General features: G+C 33.7%; 1 protein-coding gene across 1 annotated transcript; it reads left to right on the top strand.

Annotated features, from left to right (window-relative positions):
• The first annotated feature begins 1,378 nt into the window (after positions 1–1,378).
• Positions 1,379–19,523, top strand: LOC113496093 (protein Wnt-5b-like). The gene is made up of 7 exons (XM_026875210.1): positions 1,379–2,042; positions 4,629–4,885; positions 6,857–7,037; positions 12,674–12,785; positions 14,147–14,249; positions 18,406–18,563; positions 19,075–19,523. The coding sequence occupies exons 1-7, from the start codon at positions 1,954–1,956 to the stop codon at positions 19,270–19,272; spliced, it is 1,098 nt and encodes a 365-aa protein (XP_026731011.1). The 5' UTR covers positions 1,379–1,953; the 3' UTR covers positions 19,273–19,523.
• Positions 19,524–20,507: the final 984 nt, after the last annotated feature.

Raw genomic sequence — 20,507 nt, 5'->3', positions numbered from 1 at the left:
TAGAATACCAGGAAAACATACCGTGTCACGGTCTCAGGCATGACTCACTGATTTTCATTGCCGACGGTACCGATACTATAATAATGAATTAAAACAAATTACAAGGTATCAATTACATTATGGTTAACGTTTACAAAACCGTAATATTCACCTGAAACATGTCATAATAATCATTATGAAACATGATCGAACGTTTTGTTATGAACGGGCGGATATTTAAAAGGTTTTATTTTACGAGAAGTGATTCTTAATGCTAGCTACAATTAATAGGATATTTGTCATACAAAAAAAACTAATGAATACCTAAGGATTCCCAAAAATGTTCAGTACATATTTTTGTTTAACAGGTCATAAAAGGTACAAAACTCTAAAAAGTACGCAAACAATGTTTTGGGAAGTCTATGAGAAGGTCTCTTTTTCTAATTATATTTTCAGGATAACACAATTTTCTTTTTTCATTTTTGAAACGATAAGCATGACTCAGAAGTACTAAGTACTATTTGTAATTAGTATGCTAAATAAGTTTCACTAAAAATACAGCAGAGGGATATTAAAGAATTTTAACTAAATAGTCCTACATTAAAACATCACCATCACTTAAGAACAAAAACTGTTTCAAATGAAGAACGCAGAAAGGAAATGGGCGCGAACAATAGTTACGTAGGTAAAACAATGTTTAAACAGCTGTACCAGAGAGTAATTATAGTTATTAATTGATTATTGACTGTCAGTTCTTGCTGAAAATGTATATTTTTGTAGTTTTTTCTCTCGAAAACACCTTTGTAAATATGGTCTTTACCAGCGCTATTCTGGCCTACCACCATGGTTCGGTTAAAAAGTAAACAGACAGAAGAAAACAGAGACTCTGCTCTGCGGCGTGAATGAATCCTTCAGCACTATTCCTAATTTAAATGTACAAAACACATTTTAATTCATTCTTAGTTGCAAAAAAACTGGAATAAAACCTCATTATAACCTCATACGCACGCACCTACTACGCATGCGCGATATCTTGACAGCTGTCACTTTTATAATATTTGTTTGGCGTATCTGGCGGTATCTATTTTACATTACTTATATGTTTAGTTTTAATTGTTTACAGTTAAATATTGCTACATTCGTCTATTTATTGATATTTCTTGGTCATACGACGATTTCTTCATTAGTTTAAATAAGGGCATGTAGTGTTTGTAAATAGATTGCCAAGGTTATATAATGAAATAGGCAAATGCTTTCATTCAGGTGTTGAAAATCGAAACCTATAAATTAATATAGGTTTATGGAATTTATGAAATTACAAATTTATTTGTGAAAAGAAAACTGAAATAATAAAATAGATTCAGTCATGCTAAAATAAACAGAAATCGAAGAGAGTAGCACGACTATAGTCACTAGATAATATATGCGATTAAACCTTCCCTGAAGCGCCTTTTTAGGCCTGCAAAAAAAACATTTTCTACATGATATAACTTTACCTCAATCCTCACCGTAACTTCAATAATTAATTTCCCCAACTTTTATAGTTTTCATGATACTACATGATAATTACGAACTGAAATAACAATTAAAATATAACTTTAATATTGCTATTCACTTAATAATACCTGCTGTAGTTAACAATTAATGAGCAACCGAACAAATGACTCACGCCTTAACAGAAGTAAGAAAACAAAAGATAAAATATAAGGAAATTGAAAGACGTCATTATTTGTTAATGATAACAAAACACATGTTTTCCTCAAATCATATTATAATTATTATAATAGAACATCGAGACCCAGTCAGGAGTTACAAAAGATGGAAATAGTTGTCCTATCTCTTGTAAAGAAAAAACGCACTCTACTTTTTTCTTTAAAATTATCTGGACTAGGGCATTAGACAGACGGACCGCATTTCAATGGCAATCCAACTGCGAATTGCATTAAGTGCATTTTGGATGCAGTTAAATTGAACATGACACAGCAAGTGAAACAGGCCCAACATGCAGAGGTCTCGTTCTATCCGCCCCTGTTCTGTAAAAGAACAGATATGGACGTCCCAAGGTAGCAACAGAACTATTGCAAATTGTAGCGATATAACTAATTTTAAATAGAATCATTTCTTTCACAAGTTATGGAAAACTGTAGCACTTGCCTTTAAAGACATAAAAATGGAATTACATCGGCCGGTGGTGACTCGCCGGCTCAAAAGTATTGCTTTTATTATTAATTAAGTTAGATACAAACACGCACGGATAGCCGAGTGGTTGAGGTAGTGGTACGCCAAGCCCACTGTGCGCGACGTGTCGCGGGTTCAATCCCCGCGTAGGATAAGCGTTTTGTGTGATCCACAAAAGCTTGTTCTGCTGAGTCTGGATGTCTTTGTGCATGTGAATTATTTTGTATTTGTAACCCCCGAGACACGAGGATTAAATTCCTAAGTGCGGGAGTCGTTTTTAAAAAAGAAAAAAAAAGAACTGTTTCTTGCAAAAACAATTACTTTACCAATACTTATTACAATAAGCGGCTTAACAAATATGATCTTATTAAGATGATGTATATACGTTTCTTTTTCTTCGAGAAACATGATGTCAAATATTTATCTATTTACGCAACTGATACTTACATTAACTATAAGTAATTGCTCTTCTTAATTAAAGTAATTAATTATACGTCATAGTATTGACATGTATTAGTTTTGTACCAAATACTAATAATTATCGACATTTAATGTCTCTAAATTATACACCATACATTTTTTAGTCGTCTTACAAAAGCAACCCAGTTCATGTATCCTATGACTAGAACACGTTCATGATAAAAAAAAATAGATATTTATGAGATTTGGATAAATTTTCAATGCAATTTTTATTCAATATTATGTTGCAATTCGTAGTTTTTTAGAAACACAGCTCTGTTGCGAGCGCGGTTCGAGCCTTGTAACAATGATGAGGAGTGCAGGCGATATTTTTAGATTTCTCTTGTTTAATTTTTCTTCATACTTATTATTTTAGTTGATGATAAGAAAATAATAATCGCGCCTAGGGGTATTTTACGTCGGATACATGAACCGGGCTACTTTTGTGAGACGACTAAAAAATCACCGTGTATAACTGCAAGGATAGTCAAGTGGTATTAGTCACCATGCTATGCATATGCATATATTTATGCTGCTAGTGTATTATGGATGTGAATTGTATCATTGAATGTTTGTCAAACAGCCACGAAGTAAAGATAAAACACTTCAGTGTGGAAACCTTTAATAATATCAAAGAACAATTGAAATTTTTTCCTTAGCTATCTGAACAGTTTATATTGAAAAAGAAAAACTGCTTTACACTTTAAGACACTAGGTTTGTGACGTAACGATTTCGCATAGCTTATGTACAGAAGTGATTTTGATAAATTTATGTTTGCTAGACTAAATAAAAAAATATCTTTCCATTATTATTAAATAAACTACCCGACGGAAAAAAAACAATTGTCTTTATTCCTATACTTGCTTACATTCCGCTAACCAAGAAACCTCTTAAACCCACTTCTAAATAGAGACTTCAAAATTAATTCTCCTACTTAAATAACTTATGAAATACACATTACATTAAAATGGAAGTCGTGACCTCTCGTATATTATAACTAAAACATAATTACACACGTATCGTCATAATAAATGTATTTTGACTATTGCTCACTTGAGTGTAGCCACTCTCACAAGACGGCAGTGGGAGTGAGAAAGCGCGATAAACGACGTAGAGACCATCTCATTTCAACACCTCCAAGCTTTAAGATACTGTAACTCCATACAACATAATTTATGACATATAATTTGGCTCTAATAAAATCTGTCTTTTACTAATGGTGAACATTATTAACGATCCCATAATGGTTTTTAAGCTATAGGAGCATATTAAAAAGTGTTAAAGTCATAATTATGATGCTGGCAAGAATTGTTGCGTTTTGTATTTTGACAGCTTAATTTTTTTTATCAAGAGGAAGTGACAAATCATAAACAGTATTAAAGTATTTATATTGGTTTGTTCTTTGCATTGGTTAAGTTTACCGTAATATTTGGGGTGGTATTTTGGTGATATCTCTTTTTCAATGTTTAGACAGATTTAAGTGATTTCGTATAAAGAAATATTAGCATCGGTTTAGTAGTTTGATTCATAAGTTCTATTTGAAGAAAGGTTTACTAACAGCTGTATCAACAGTAAAAGTCTTGCACACGTACAGAGTTATATGGCTAACATTTCTATATTTTTTATATTACACTTTTTAATACATAGACAAATATGAAAAGTTCAGATAGGAAAGTTCTTATCTCTGACCAATGATAAATTATGTGCCCATTTATTCCCTCTCAAATTCAAACTCTATCATCTACATTACGTATTTATTTTATTCGCAACAGACCAATCTAGTTCACATTACCAATATTCCTTATCCATGTAAATCATGCCAAACTAACATAGGTACGTTTTCCTTGTGAGATGATAAGACTTCTGGGAGTTTGTTGCGCCGTTCACACAGCGAAAGCACTTAGAAAGCGGTGAAGGGCAAAACTGGGTGCTTTCCAATGTAACCTGACCTCCAAAAAGCATTGTTACTCGGTAGCCTAATTTGAATAACTGATTATTAATTTTGTTACAGCAACATGGGCCTCCTAGAATTCGAGAAATGGTCGAACCAACCGGATCTCTTTTCCGAAAAGTCTCGAGTCTGCGCTCGTCTTCGTGGCCTGACGCCCGGGCAGAGGCGGGTGTGCCGACGTCACAAGGACCATATGCCCGTGGTCAGTGCTGGAGTGAAGCAAGGGATCACGGAGTGCCAGTACCAGTTCCAAGGGCGAAGGTGGAACTGTACTGTGACCGGGGATGAGACGGTGTTTGGACCTCTGACGTTGATTGGTGAGTTGATATAAGAGTTTGGTGGTCTTGTATTTAAAAGTCAGTAGGTCAATTTGAAAAAATAAGATATTTTTTTTTGCACGAAGAACTTTTGACAAGCTTCTATTTTTGTTTTGTTATTTGCTTTTTAAACTTCGAAAAGGGGTCTCTGCAAGAGTAAAGTGAGCTACTAAAATTTACGTGATACACCGTCATAGCTCATTTGTTTACTTAAAATGAAACGCGCAAATCCAAACTCCCAATGCCAAGCACCTAAACTACAACTTAACCTCTATTTTGCCTCTCAGGGTCCACTGGACAGTAAACGATTTTTTTTTCAATATATTTCGGTAAAAGTTGCACATTTATAACTGTGTCCTTTAGTAGGACACGACACCTATCTTAGTGACGTATTGTTGTACTATTAGCTAACAAATATGCTATGCTAGTATGCGAAAAGTAGTTTATCAATTCTTATATTTCAATAAAAATGGCACTTTGTAAATCAGATTGTGTTAACCGACTTGTGTTGCTGCCTGTACCAACATAATTTCACTGTGACATCCTCGTGTCTTTTCTTACATAAAGACAAACGTGCCCAATATTACTTTTCTATACATTTTCTCCACCAAGGACACAGACATCTATATATCAAGATAAATGGAGAATAAATTTCTCTTGAAGGTCAAAGGGAATTGACGTGTAACGTAATAAAAATATCTTGGAAGACATTTTTAGAAATCGCAAATAGAATATTATTTTTTTTCGAAAGTACCTAGGCTAAACAAAGGACGCGTAAGTTATGAATTATTTTCTCATTTCATAGAATTGCGTTGATGATGATGATTATTACAGAATAAAAATATAGCATGAATACCATTCACAGTAACCAGAAAGTAAACTTTCACGATGAAAACAAAAAAAGTAAGACGACTTAATTCTAATTGTCTTCATTTTGAGGTTTTGCCTCTCACTTAACTGGCAAGTTGGAAAAAAAACATCCTCATTTTAAAAATCGAGTATAAACTTATTCATGTTCTATTTTTTTTGTATAGCCTTTTCATATCTAGGCAAAGGTATCACTTCATTCAGCCCGATGTCCACAAAAAAAATAATTTTAGATTCATATAACTAGTTTTTCATACCCATTTATGGTAAATAAATGTATTTCTTTCATTTAGATTTTAGAACAGTTCTAACTAAAACTACAATAAAATTTCAGATAAAAATATCTCGTACATGTGAAATCCAAATTGTAGCAAAGCTTTAAATCTTAGCTGGTTGCCGACAGCAGGACAGCCTCTGATTTATAGAGACGCACTGTTCCCACTACACTGTTCTAGATAGAAAATACATTCTAGGAAATTGTAGAGATATTACCAAAGGTTTTGCTCTGGGAGTGAACAAAATGAGCTAGATTTTTTTATCGTATGTGTTGAAATTGTTGTATGTTTGCAATCATGGACGTATTATAATCATGAGACTTAGAAAAGTGAGTTTAATTGTATATTAAAGAAAGAAAATTTTGTTCGTAATAGATTTGCTTTTGAGTCGAAGTAAAACTTGAGTGTGTAACCCAACAAGAGTTTTAAGATGTAAAGATTAGTCGAACAAAGTCAAGTTTGAAAGAGTTTTGAATTCTTTGTGTTACCTCTGTGGCGTATATTATCGCGGATTATACGTTATGTGTAATTATTACGATCAGGAATCAGCATCTAAAAAAGATGCTATTTTTACAAATACTTTTAACAAAATTAATAATTTAATTAAATAGATAATTATGCAATGCAACGCAAAGAACGACTATTTATAACAAAATGCAGAAAGAACTAACGTAACATCCGAAGATGTATAAAATACTAACTAACTCCTGTCTGTTCCCAAAACGCTATCAGATTCCAGACTTAGGTCTCAAAAATATCTATGTAGGTACTAGAACTTCATAAATGAGGAGTATATATTGTACATAATATACAAGAAAATTTTCCTCAGCGTCCCGCGAAACGGCGTTTACACACGCTATCACATCAGCTGGCGTGTCTCTGTCTGTGTCTCGGGCTTGTCGAGACGGGCGGCTGTCCAGCTGCAGCTGCAACCACGCCGCCAGACCAAGGAACCTGCACTCCGACTGGGTGTGGGGCGGCTGCGGCGATAACCTTGAGTATGGCTACAAGTAAGTATGCTCTCCTGGTACTTTTGAGGTGAAGGTTATTGAACTGCGCCCGTTTTCCACGTTTTCCGTTTTCTTGAAAGACGCGTTGCCATGGTGTAAATGTCATACGGCAAGTTAAAAAAAAGTGGTTTATGCAACATTTAACAATTTTCTCTTCCTGTTTTTTCTTCGTTTAGATCGAGTTTCACAATTTTATAAAGCACTGTAGCTATGCGTTGTTTTAATTCATAACCGTTCGACAATACAATAAGGACAATTACAATATAAGTGAGCACTACATACCAATAGAAACGAAAGTCTAGTACTAGAACTATAAATTACACAAGCAAACATCCAACAACCTATGTTTGCCCAGTACATCCTACTATGTTCTACTACAACTAGAACCTTGAAATACTTCTACTTCTAGAATTGTTATACAAACATACTCTACACGATCATGTAGTCCTGTGAATAGATTATTATTTTATTTAAATACGTTCCCGGGCGCCTCCCTGACCTACGACAATGTTCAACCTTTCCTCAACTCATGATCGCCTAGTACTTTTCCCCCACTTTATCGAAATTTTTCCCCGCGGAAAGTTCGACTCTGGCTCGAAATCCCAAATCATTTTTTTATTGATGTTGTCAATTCGTTCAGGTGTAGGTGGGAAGAAATATTATTTTACTTCGATTTTAGTATTGTTTTTAGTTTTAACCTGAATAATTGCTCTATAGAAGAAATTTGTCAAAAGTTTCGCCTTTGACGAATATGAAAATTGGTCACAAAAATCAAAAATCATTTACGCCTAATGAAAAAACGTTTCATGACGTCACCTGAAACGTTCAGGTAGAGCTCACCTGTTTGGAACCGCACCTGTGTACTAGGGTAGCAACATCGTAAAGGATGTTCGTTTACCTGTTGTCGCACTCCCAACACCAAGGTATTACCTGAAAGTTTTGTTCGTGTGCGTTGAAAAACTTTCTCTGTGTGTGAAAGGTGAACAGTGAGCGCAAACTTGTCTTTTCCCGGTTTTCACCGTGTGCTAGAAAGAGATGGAGCAACAACCCCCCTAAACGTCGCCGTAAATTTTGTTTTTGGAGAACGTAAACTGCACTTGTGTGAGTTACCTGAAAACACGTGAACAAGGTGAACCTACCTCCTAACGTGTTCTTATACCCTAGTATCAAGGTGAGAGGTAAGACAGGTGAAAAATTTACCTGCGCTCTTTCCAGCGATAATATTTTCTTACACCTGAAAAATTTTCACGTGTTTAGGAGCCGTGTATTTTGCATCTATAGACGAATTAAAAAACATGTAAAAAAAATTGAACTGTATATTTTAGGAGAAATCAATTCAAATTGTAGATAGAAAAAGTTAAATAGAAATAATTTTACGTGAGCCTGCTCTCTCCTACCTACTTAAAACTTAATTATATTTAACGCGATTACCTAATTAAAATTAGAATATTTATAAAAAAAAACTATTTTCAGATTCAATACACATAAACATCCTTCACAAAAACAATTGAAACAATTTATTCTAACCAATAATAGGAAAATACTGATAATATTAATTGTAAGGGGGATGGAAAAATAATTTAGTTTTGTTAATCAGCTGTCAACCGGGCTTCACGGGTGTCAAACCATGGCTAAAGACAGGTTGAGTACTAGGCTCGCAGAAATATAAAGGAGGTTCGCTGTCCCTCGTAGCAGCCATTCAAGCTACGGTTGTAACACGGCACAAAAATTTGTGAACTAAAATTCATAGTCGAATGTAAGACGACAAGTGATAACAACACCTAATTAAAATCTAATTCAGCAGAAGAGTCTTCTTTTATTTTTTCCAATAAATAAACGGGTAAGATCGATCCAAATTAATTACTGAGCTTTTAACGTATGTAGTCTTTAGTAATAAAAACCCAGTTTATAAATTTTACATTTTCACACACACCTTCCACTTTAAGTACAGATTTATTATACCTACTACTCTTTTATCACTCTTAATAGAACATAGCGCCGACCGTACCTACACGTTTTGTGAACCGAGTTACAATCTACGTAGCAACGCGTAGCACCGTAGACAACCTCCTATGGACTCGTGCGACCCTAGCAAGTTTTCACGTACTGAAAGGGTTAGCGCCGCTGAAAACATGAAAGGGTTAGAACCGTATTAAAGAAGATCAAAAGATCCAATCGAATGTTCCTTTTGTGAATTTTTGCTATTATCCATTGGAATTATTGTGGAGACACATTCTGCAATTTCCTATTGATAAATAACTGTAATTTATTAGTTTTTATTTACAAGTAAATATAACGGAACAGGAACAAGTGCACATCTTAATTAAGTAATCCAAACCAAAACAAAGAGGACAACGATACGAGAAGGTGGAAATAGGCAGAATTGCTATCAAGAGTTATCACAATCTTTGTAACATCAAAAAGCATTTTAACGAAAGTTAGTCTAAATAAAGGTCTACAAAAATTGAAGTTGTTGTACTGAGTAACTAACTAATAATTGAATGGAGAGAACACACACGCAGCTCGGATTACATTTTCCAGAGTATATAAATAATTGGCCAAAAACTTAATTTCGAACACCAATTATACGTCACTAATACAAAAAAAAACTTAAAACATAATTTTCAAATACCACGCCAGTATTGAAAAAACATTGATAAAATCATCAACCACTGTACAAACAACAGAGAGATTTCCTTTTTTTTATTGTTTGAAAAAATGTACTAGGGTAGAAGAAAACGACCGCGATTCATTATACAAACGTCACAGGAATAAAACAACGCTTAGAAAGAGATAGAAGCTTGTTTGTTAAACGAAAAAATATGTGAAGAAAAACAAATGATATCATTTTTGGATTGAATCTTCCATTTCACGTTTTGATTGTTCTATAAACGACTTATCACAAAAACATGGAATTTTCTGCATATTTCGAGTCACATCCACCAGAGCTTTAGGAATCAAAGAAGGCTTGAAATGTCGTCACTGCTTTCGTCACGCGCTTTTTTCCACGCTCAAACGTCACGCTTTTCAGACTTTGGTACCAGGCAAACATGAATCGTGAGGAGTTGTATGGCGCTTCAGGTAGGGAACAGGTCCGGAACGTTATGAGAAAATGACACAAGTTGCGCTTTACTTTAGCAGGGTTTGATTATTGGAAAAATAAATTAATCAAATTGAATAAGCTCAAACAGGCTGATCGGAAGCAATGTAGACGTATGTTATGTTACAAAGTTCCAATGGATCATTGGGGTTCATGATTTAACCTGGACCGTCCTGGTCCAGGTCAAAAGTATTTATTACATATTGTTTCACATGTAATAGATTTTTTATCGGACTAGGATAGATAGATACTCTATCGCGAGTTCTATAACATTGCTTGCAACATTTTTACCTACAACCAAAATAAAAAGTAACTGTAGTCAAACAGGGTCGGTGGACTTGATAATTTATCGTACCAATATTCTAGTGGTAAACTTTGTAATGGTATACAAAAATTCATGATACAAAATCTCTCTTTACCTTGCCAGTCCCATTTTTACTCCGTTTCACCTCCACGAAAAATTTTAATTTACTTGACAAATCGGAAAATACAGGACCGAACTAGTTCGCAAAAACCGACTCCCATATACCAGGGCAACATAACACATCAAGAGCACCGTTCAATGGGTAGACACAGACATGTTCTTGACTGTGTGAGTGATACACACACATAAAAATGTATAACAACATCGTCAGGAGGAAAATAAAGCGGACTTCACCCTCACACACAAGCAACATCCATAGGGTGAGCTTTTTAAGTTTTTTACTGAAGGAATACTTTAAAAAAGCTTTTCCGATTTGTCTGTTTGAATTTTCTTCACCAGGGCAGCATGATTTTCAGTAGCTCAAGAATGTTTGGTATGCGATCGGGAATGGAGAATGTAGGGCGTTTGAAAAGCCTCGGCTTTATAAAGGAGATTTTCCCGCATTCGCGTATTTTTCCTACCAGGCTAGCAGGAGTTGAAGGAGGCAAAGTATTCGTGAAATGTTTGGTATGCGGGAAATCTGAAAGGAAGTTTACGAATATTTTTCGGTGATACGTATGTTATAATTTAAAAATATTTTATTAAGAAACACTATTAAGTGGACAAATTAAGTAATATAATAATTGCATAAATTACCTAGTAAATATTGTTCAGTAATAAAGAAACTTATTCAAAATGGAAACTAGCCATAAGTCATCAAATTAAAAGATAATAATACCTAGTAAAAAATAGTGATTATTTTTTAATGAATAAAAATCATAAAGACTTTACTTTCAGGTCACTTTTGAAAAGTCGTGCTTTTTGCCTTTTGTGATCTTAAATTTTTACTGTCGCTTATCAATTTATTCTAATTAATGCTGCTAATCAAAACATCAATTATTTACGTTTATAACCAATGTGTATAAAAGTGCTCTGTACTCGGTTAATAAAAACTTGTAATTTTCGCTCAAAAAGTTGGCAGAAACAAGTCCAGCCGGATAAACTCGGATAACCCGGGTTTAGCGGGTTACGAACGCTTTAACCCGATAACTTCTACCAGGGTAGCATAGGTTGGAAGATTGGGTTAATCCGATATACCCGGCAAGGAAGAAATAGCGGGGTACAAAAGCATTAAGGCTCTAAAGATTTTTAAAGTCCGCAATAAAAGTATATTGTTAGGTAAAATTTAATAATCCAATTACTAATAATGACAATGATAATTAATTTGCGAAAATTAATAAAAATGCCAAAAAGAAAATTACGTAGTCATCCATTGCTTTCTCGAACCCATTTGCCTTGGCCAATATAAAACGAAATACGCAATGTACATCGCATTCCCAGCCAGTCTACGTCAATACCCCACCACCACATTGGAGAGAGAAGCGATATTACAACCCTCCGTAGTATTTCCACCCTCTATAACAACTACCAACTGATTATGCACCCTATGTATGTAACATAAGCTGTAAATTCCACCAACGAATCAAGCGATCAATATTTCTCGTAGACTTTGCGTAGCGGTGGGCGTAGCAAAAACGTAGCGGTTGCCATATTATATCTATCCCTTTTCTGCTTTAATATCTCTTTTACTCTTCAAAAGTACCAGGAGTAAAAGTTTTCCCACTCAGGTAAGTTTGATTTATGGCCGTCACAAACCGAGTGCGGGCAGTTTGTCAAACTGTGAATATGTTTTATCTCTTGTATGTGAAATTACAAGAATGCCTTCAATCTGGACTCGTAAATTCTAGACTTGACATGCAAAGAGTTTTCCAAAGTTATGAACTTTAAAGTAAGTATCTAAGTTTAGAATTCCTGTTGTTAGTCTATTTTGGATAGTCATTCCTTATATTCTACTACTGATTTCTATTTATTTATGTTCATATATCTATAGTTTGAAAGTAACTGTTTTTATCCTTCACGAATAAAATAAAATATTAGTTTTCCTAGTATTGGTAATATTAATTTCTATGAAATAATAAACAACATAAAATTTGCATCTACTTCTAGTTTTTTTTTTGAGATTTTTAAACAGAATTTATTTTTACGAAATTTCTCACTCAATGTCAATTCGAAGTCGTCAAAAGAAAGAGATGACATAATCTTGAATTTCAATATTTACTCATTTTCCAACAGGTTCACCGAAGTATTCGTGGACGTTAGAGAACGGGAGCGCAAAGTCAAGAGAGGCAGCCGGGAGCAAGGCAGACAGCTCATGAACAGACACAACAACGAAGCAGGAAGACGGGTACAGTAACACTACCATCTGCCTCCTTCCTCCTTTTTACTATTCATAATGAAATCATTTATTCTGCACTTTAACATGTCTTTTTCGAGAACGCTGGAGTCGATATTTCCTATCTGAAAATGTCGAAAAACAATTTTGAAATGCGAATGATGTGTATCAGTGACACAGAACGATCGTTTGTGGATCATGCAAATTCTTGTCCTACGCGGGATCGAAACCGTTGCGCAGTGGACCTGTTTATGTATTGCACGCACAATATTTCTTACATACTTAAGTCGTAGTACAAGCGATTACTTAACTAAGCCCAGCTTAACTTATACGATCTCAATACAATTTCACATAACTTGTGATTACTCTCAGCCTATTCGTAATGTCGTATATCTGACGTTATACCAGGGCACCATAATTGCTGCGTTTACGGCCTCTTTCCTTCTTAATGTCACAACTCAACAATAAGCCTTTGTTATCATATTTTTATGAATATCTAACCAATTGTCGTAAAACTGTAGTATCTAGAGATGGTATCAGTATTCAGTTTATTCGTGGTTTAATAAGATCTTGATTTAATACTGTAGCGATTGTTATGAATACCTAGTATTAATTCGAAGGACAAAGGCTTTGTTGTCATTAGGTCATTATTCTTATACTAGCTATACCAGCGACTTCGTTTGCGTGGTAAAGGAATTCGTAAATTGTTTTTGGATACATCTTTTGAGATATTTTTTGCGTGATTCAATAAATTGGCATAACACTTTTAAATTATGAACTGATTGGCATGTCATTAAACGAATACAATTTATAAATGTCATGTGAAGCTTTCCTCAACTCTAGAGAAAACAATTAAATCAAACATTGAAAATAGTATATATTATTGGCCGTATAGAATTCAGCCCACCCTGTTGCGTCCTATATTCAATAAGGAATGGCCTACCTTTTCAAAAATAATAAATTTACAGATACCCTATGTATGATTTTTTTTTATATGTCGGTTATTTGTATATTGAAATTTCTTTTAACATCAGCTTCTGTATAATAAATACTCAAAGTATGCCAAAAAGCGGATCAAGAAATTCTTGACAACATATTAGGCAAAAACAATTTCTACTAATATTATAAATGTGAATGCTAGTTTGTTCGTATTGTATAAGATAAGAAGTAACATAGGATACCTTTATTTAAAAGCTTCGCAAAAAAAAGTGTCGAAAAAAAAACAAAATGATTTACTCCATCGTTACATACGAGGCAAAAGACTTCTTCCAGCTAGAGCTGAGCGGAGGTGAGCCCCAGACTTCTACTGACATAAACCCAACCTGGTATGAGAAAGAAATTTATAGGCCTACCTAATGATGCCTATGTTTCAGGCCGTGATAGCCAAGTCCCGCGTCACCTGCAAATGTCACGGCGTGTCAGGTTCCTGCAGTCTCATCACTTGCTGGCAGCAACTGGCTACCTTCAGGGAGATCGGTAAGGATGTACTACTGTCTTGGTTTCTACGTTTTTAGCCAGTGATAATTACTTAATAGTGTACTAAGCCTATGTATTTGAAAAGGCATCGGTGCGTTTTTATCTACCTATTTAAAAAAATATATTTATAGAATAATTAACTATTTTTAAAAGCTTACAGCGCGACTAATAAATAGTACTGCAGGATGCACTACTTCACACTGTTTACTTCTAATTGACATGAACAATTACTTAGAATAGAAAGAACCACATGCAATTAATTCTGTAATAGCTAAAACTGCAGAATTAAGCGGTACTAAGGGCCAACATTACTTAAAATTTATTGACCCTTAGAACCTCTAACACAACAAAAAATGTAATAAACACAATTTGACCACCTTTTGAAACTAACTTTTGTCCAATTTAAGGCCATCAAACCATAAATAAATGCAGGAAACGGTAAAAACATTATAAAAATGACAGTTAATTATTTTTAGGTGTCCAAAACGGTCACAATGATTGTTTTTACCTGCAAGATAATCTGGTGACTAGGAGAGCAGAAAGATGAAATGATATTATCAAACTAATGATAAAACGTTGTTCTCACACATTAAAGTTAGATTAAGTTTCCATCAAGTTAAGGACAAAGATCTAATGCAACATGTTTAATGGCTCGTTAAGAATAGTTTAAATCACAATTCCTTAAAAAAATATTTAAGTATTCTTAAAGTTATACTACAAATTGTAGAAATATTAGAAGTGTTAAATGTGACTTGTTGTTGTTGTTATTCAGAAAAAGTTTTCTTAAATTTACTTTGCTTTATTTATTTAGGTATTGAATAAAAAAGGTATACTCCACAATCTCACCAACCTTTAATTACCACACTAAAAAAGTCCTTGTCATAGATTGCAACAGAATATATAAAAAAACTAAGAAAATACCTGCAGAAACCACAGCATATAATAACATCATCAAGAAGAGCTCTAACTCGACCCAAATTTAAAAGTGTCAATCCGAAACAATAGAAACGGGATCCCACTAACAACTTCACTTAAAGCCATCCTTTCTAATTACACTCATATACAAAATTTCCCACCATTGAACATTCAACCAAAGAGGTTTCACTCAATTTAACAAACTCTCGTTCACTTCATTGTTCCGTAGTCACAACGGCCCGGATTAATGATTGGCTATTACTTCCTGTGTGTTCATGATGCCCTGGTACTCAATAATTAATACTCTCGATATTAACTTGATAGTTTTAATTGTTCTACCGGGATTTTGTTTAATTGATCCCATTATATTTCCCTTTGTTGGTTGATAGGATGGTTTATTTTTCAATATATTTTATCGTGGTCCCTGTTAATTATTGTGAATTTCGGTATTCTGAATGTATTATCTCTGATAAAATCAGAACCTTCTTTCATATCCTAGAACTTTTATTATTCAAGGCATATTTTAACTGTAGTTGATATTTAAAAACTAGAGAACACGTTTATTTTCATGTTTTATTATTCTTTAGAAAAAATACAAAAGTTTCTTCTGATAAATTGTCTGACGATCAAAAAAATATTTAAACATAATATTATTGACATTACAAAACAAGGTAGTTTGTTAAAAAAAAATCTAAAATTTCAAACACAAATGACTAACAACATTAAGTTTCTAGACTCAGAGATCTCACCTTTTTTTAAGCTTTTAATTAACTAAAGCGTAATTACTCAGGATATAAAAGGTCCGGGACACTAATTAAACGAATAAAGGCTAGATATTCGATATCCGCTCAATTATATAATAAAAAAAATGTGTTGTACAGACAGAAACAAAATTTAGCTAAAATATTTCTACAGCCGCTTGACTTAAATTAACTTTGGTAACTAAAGACAAGAAAGCCAATTTCTAAGACCTTAATGCCCCAATTTTCTTCATAAGGTACTCGCCGCCGTCTCATTGTGATGTTCCTATATTTTTTACTACCGACTATATTTAGGGAGTTCCTGTACGACGACTTGTGAAGTCGGCAGGCAAAGCTTTACTATTGTGGAAACGAGGTTATATTATAATATACTAGCTGTTGCCCGCGTCTTCATCCGCGTGGTTAGAAGATATAAGTTAATTTTTAAATGGAATCATTGAAGTTTTTTCCACATTTTCCATTGTATCTTCGCTTCTATTAGTCGCAGCGCGATGGTATATAGCCTAAAAAAATCCTCGATGAATGGTATATTCAACATGGAAATAATTTTTCAATTTGAACCAGTAGTCCTGAGATTAGCGCGTTCAAACAAACAAACAAACTCTTCAAATTTATATATTAGTATAGATATAGAAGTATAGACAGTACACGTAAGCATATCTCTTCTAGAACAGCAAGGGAATGAAATGATGAACAATAACAAACTTTATTCCATCGTAATAAAGACGTTCTCGATATTCAAGAATTTCTTCTGATATATGATATTTGTAATTAGACCACCCAAAACTGTAACAAGTTTATCGAAAACAATAAATTACCGTAACGCAATAAAAATTAAAACCTATAATAAATATAAAATATCACTGCAATAACGGAAAGCCAACATAGAAGTTAATGCAGAAAGTTCACATAGCAAATGACATTTTATTTTAGTTTGAGAATTATTAAAAAGTTACAAATCGAAATTTATTTAGAATAGGATAAAAAAATAAACAAAATCACCATTAATACAATTTCACGTTGAAAACTTACAAATTACCTTATCATAATATATAAGCAGGTAAGCATGTATTTTGCTAATGCTGTAAAATAGAAAAAAATATAATAAGATTGAACCTACAACGAAACAAAAAGAGAATAAAGGCTAAATAAAAGATAGTGTATTTAATATGAACAAAATAATTATAGAGAATAGTAATATTGATTGCCGATTAATCAAATGAAACCTTCTTTCACTTCTCTGCCATATGTAGCCAAGTTATTACTCTAGTAGCTCGTAAACATGGAATTGGATCTCTTTAGTTTCTAATAAGCAGTTTAAGCGATCATAAAATATATTTTATTTTTCACCGCGACTTAGTAAGATTATCTTTATTTCGAAATAAGTATTTTTAATAACCGAACAAAATGTAACGGTTGAGATTCGAATATGGAACAGTTATAGAAAACATTAAAAAGTTCCGTTAATTCTTATATGTGGCAAGCATTTTTTGTAATATATTTAGGGAGTGTGCAAGACTCAAATAACGATAGTAAAAAACTAACAAAAGGTGTAATACAGTTGAATTAAATAAATTACCTTCTTACTGAATCTGGCAGCTTCTTTGGTAAAAACTAAAAAGATATGTTTTCAGATTTATTTACAGCTACAAAAAATAAGGCGTAAGTATACACCATAATTTCGTAAGCAGGAATCTACGCCGCTTATTAAAGGCTGCAAACTGATTATATACCTGCTAAAGTAACAAACACATAATTATAGGCCGTATTGACACAATGGCTGTAATTAGTGACAGCTAAATGAATGGCGCGCCATCTTGCGGGTGGCCGCGTAAATCAAACGCCCACTAGACGAAAGGCAAAGAAACTAGTGAATACAGCCACGCTTTTAGTTTATTTATTATTTTAATATGCTAATGATTCTTCATTATGAGTTTTTAAAGGCAATTAATGAAATTTATTTTCATTGTGTTTTGTTTTGTTTTTGGTTATTTATTTTATGATTTAAAGTTAATTAATTGAGTGCCAGTATTTAGCGTTATATTAAAAATAGCTTAAGCATATGTCTTACCTGGCTATGATTACTTATTATTTTCTTACATTTAAGGTCATTAGCGACGACTGCCCTGCCAGTACTTTAATAAAGTTATCATTCTTTTACATGAAAATAACGTGGTTTCAGAAAATCTTAAAGAGCTAATATAAAAAATCGAGAATACTTTTGTAAAAACAAGCTCACAGGTTGATTTTATGGTGTTGTTTAGCTTAACTCCCATGGCCACCTTCCAACTCCAGAATCATATGTATCCTATATGTATGCCTATATTCTAAGTATTTTTATCAGTTGTCTAGTATTCAACAAGTTTTGCTTAGTTTGAAACTAGATGGCGTTGTGGGACAGTTGTGGAATCATCACAACTGTTATTATATTTTTATTACGCAGGCGTATTTTTATTACAAACACTATTATTATTACGCAGGTGACTACTTAAAAGACAAATACGAAGGGGCGACAGAGGTGAAGGTGTCCCGGCGTGGTAAGCTGAGGCTCAGCAACCCGCACTACACGCTGCCCACAGCACAGGACTTGGTATACCTCGAGGAGTCACCTAATTACTGCGTCAGGAACGAATCTCTGGTAATTAATAAAATAACATACGTACTGAGTCTCCAATAACAATATTTTGGTTCGTTAATCGTTAGCTACAACTGCACAAGTAGATCGATCATAAGTTAAGCATACGCTTGATGCTTTCGGTGACCATCGATATCATCGGAGTTTCTCCGTGTGTCGGAAGGCATGTTGAATTGGGCTGTTATTAACACATATTTTGCCGTCGTTAAGGGTAGTCAGAAGTTGGGAAGTCTGACAAGCAGGCATAAGGAGTGTAGTCATGTAGTGTTGCCCAAGTAACTGGGTTGGGGAGATTTGATAGACAATCGTTCCTTGTAAGACACTGGTACTTAGCTGCTTCTTATTAGTCTTGAACCGTCCCTAACATAGTTGAGAAAATTTCATATCTATTTTAGTTGTTGGAAACATTCCTGCCTATTTATTTGAAAAGTAATGACTTATTAAAACAAATTAGAAATATTTCAGCTTAGAATTTACATTGTTTTTCATACTATGTCCAAATCTCAATCTCCAGGGTTCCCAAGGCACAATAGGCCGTGAATGCAATAGAACATCATCAGGAATGGACGGCTGTGCCCTCATGTGCTGCGGCAGAGGCTACAACACGCGGCGGGTGGTCATCAAGGAGAGATGTGGATGCAAGTTCCACTGGTGTTGCCGCGTCGAATGTAACACTTGCGTCAGAACCACCGAAAAGTATACATGTAAATAGGTTATTAGGTACGTGTTGAAATAGAGAGGTTAAGTTTTGATTCTCCCTAAATCATGCAGGCTTTCCTACGGACAGAATTCTCTCTGTAAATAAGTTGTTTCGATTTAAGGGTAAGCGCTTTCCTACAGACAGAATCCTCTCTGTAAATGAATTGTTTCGATTTAAAGGTAAGCTCGAAGACAAATTGCCGATTAACATCGTATTTAAAGTCAAAGCATCAAAGTGTTTTTCGCCACGTTTTAGGTAAATGACCTGTCAAAAGTTTCTTCTTAAAACCAACAGAGTGTAGGTACCTAAAATAAATGAATCTGTGAAAAAGTCCTTTATTCTGTGAAAAGTTAGACAATAGACATAGTCCATTATGAAATTAAGCCTGAATGTCTCGAAATGCCGTCGACAAGCTCCACGGACACAGCTTTGACGTTGAAATGTGTACTAAAACAGCATAGGAGTAAGGGAGGATCATGTAGGAATCGTCTTTGAAGCATAATAGATAAAAGAATGAAATTAAATTTCATAGATCTCAATTTTTGTGTCAGTTACACTTGTCTTAGTAGTTGCTTAATATTATTAAAAGCATAACTATTACAAATTAGAATTAATTTATTAACTCTGAATAAAAGATTAAAAAAATCGAGAAATTATTCTGCTATTTAAAACGGAATAATATCCACTTAAGAAGCCTGTGGCTAAGAACATTGTATTTGTTTGCGAATTTTATTCTCGTTTTAATTAAAACAGCTGTCAAGAGGCAAACATATTTTTTAGCGTTAAAGGCAAGCGAACACATTTTGTCATAGTATTGTGAAATCAATAATAAAAATAATTCTCAAGTGTTAGTGTTAGATAAGTTATAAAAATACTGCTCAGTATTTATTCCTTTAAAACTTTTTTGTGCTATTGTACTTAAATATAGGACAATTTGCATTAACATAATCCTTCGATTTAAAAATCATAAAAAAAAAACATTGTTAGTCGTGCCAAAAGGCCAGCCAGAGTGTGTGATATAGCTTCAAGAGTACTTAAAACCTACAAATACTTACAATTTAAACTTTATGATAATAATGAATGTTTAAAATTAGAATAAATTTAAGGTTGTATTTAATTTATGATTCTATCCTACTTAATGTAACCGTTGAATACTCATTAGGAATTTGTAAATAAAATCTTTTTAAGTCTGATTTTGTTTTTTTTTTTCATTTACAACAACCCTAATTTATAACGAGTTTGAGCGG

Source organism: Trichoplusia ni, chromosome 7 (assembly GCF_003590095.1).
Source record: "Trichoplusia ni isolate ovarian cell line Hi5 chromosome 7, tn1, whole genome shotgun sequence".
NCBI classification, from domain to species: domain Eukaryota; kingdom Metazoa; phylum Arthropoda; class Insecta; order Lepidoptera; family Noctuidae; genus Trichoplusia; species Trichoplusia ni.
This window is presented reverse-complemented; position numbering and strand designations above follow the sequence as displayed.

Coding starts and splice junctions, on each gene's coding strand:
- LOC113496093 (XM_026875210.1), top strand. CDS start 1,954: ATGACACAGCAAGTGAAACAGGCCCAACATGCAGAGGTCTCGTTCTAT. Junction 14,250..18,405: donor GGCTACCTTCAGGGAGATCG/GTAAGGATGTAC, acceptor ATTATTACGCAG/GTGACTACTTAAAAGACAAA. Junction 18,564..19,074: donor GCGTCAGGAACGAATCTCTG/GTAATTAATAAA, acceptor CTCAATCTCCAG/GGTTCCCAAGGCACAATAGG.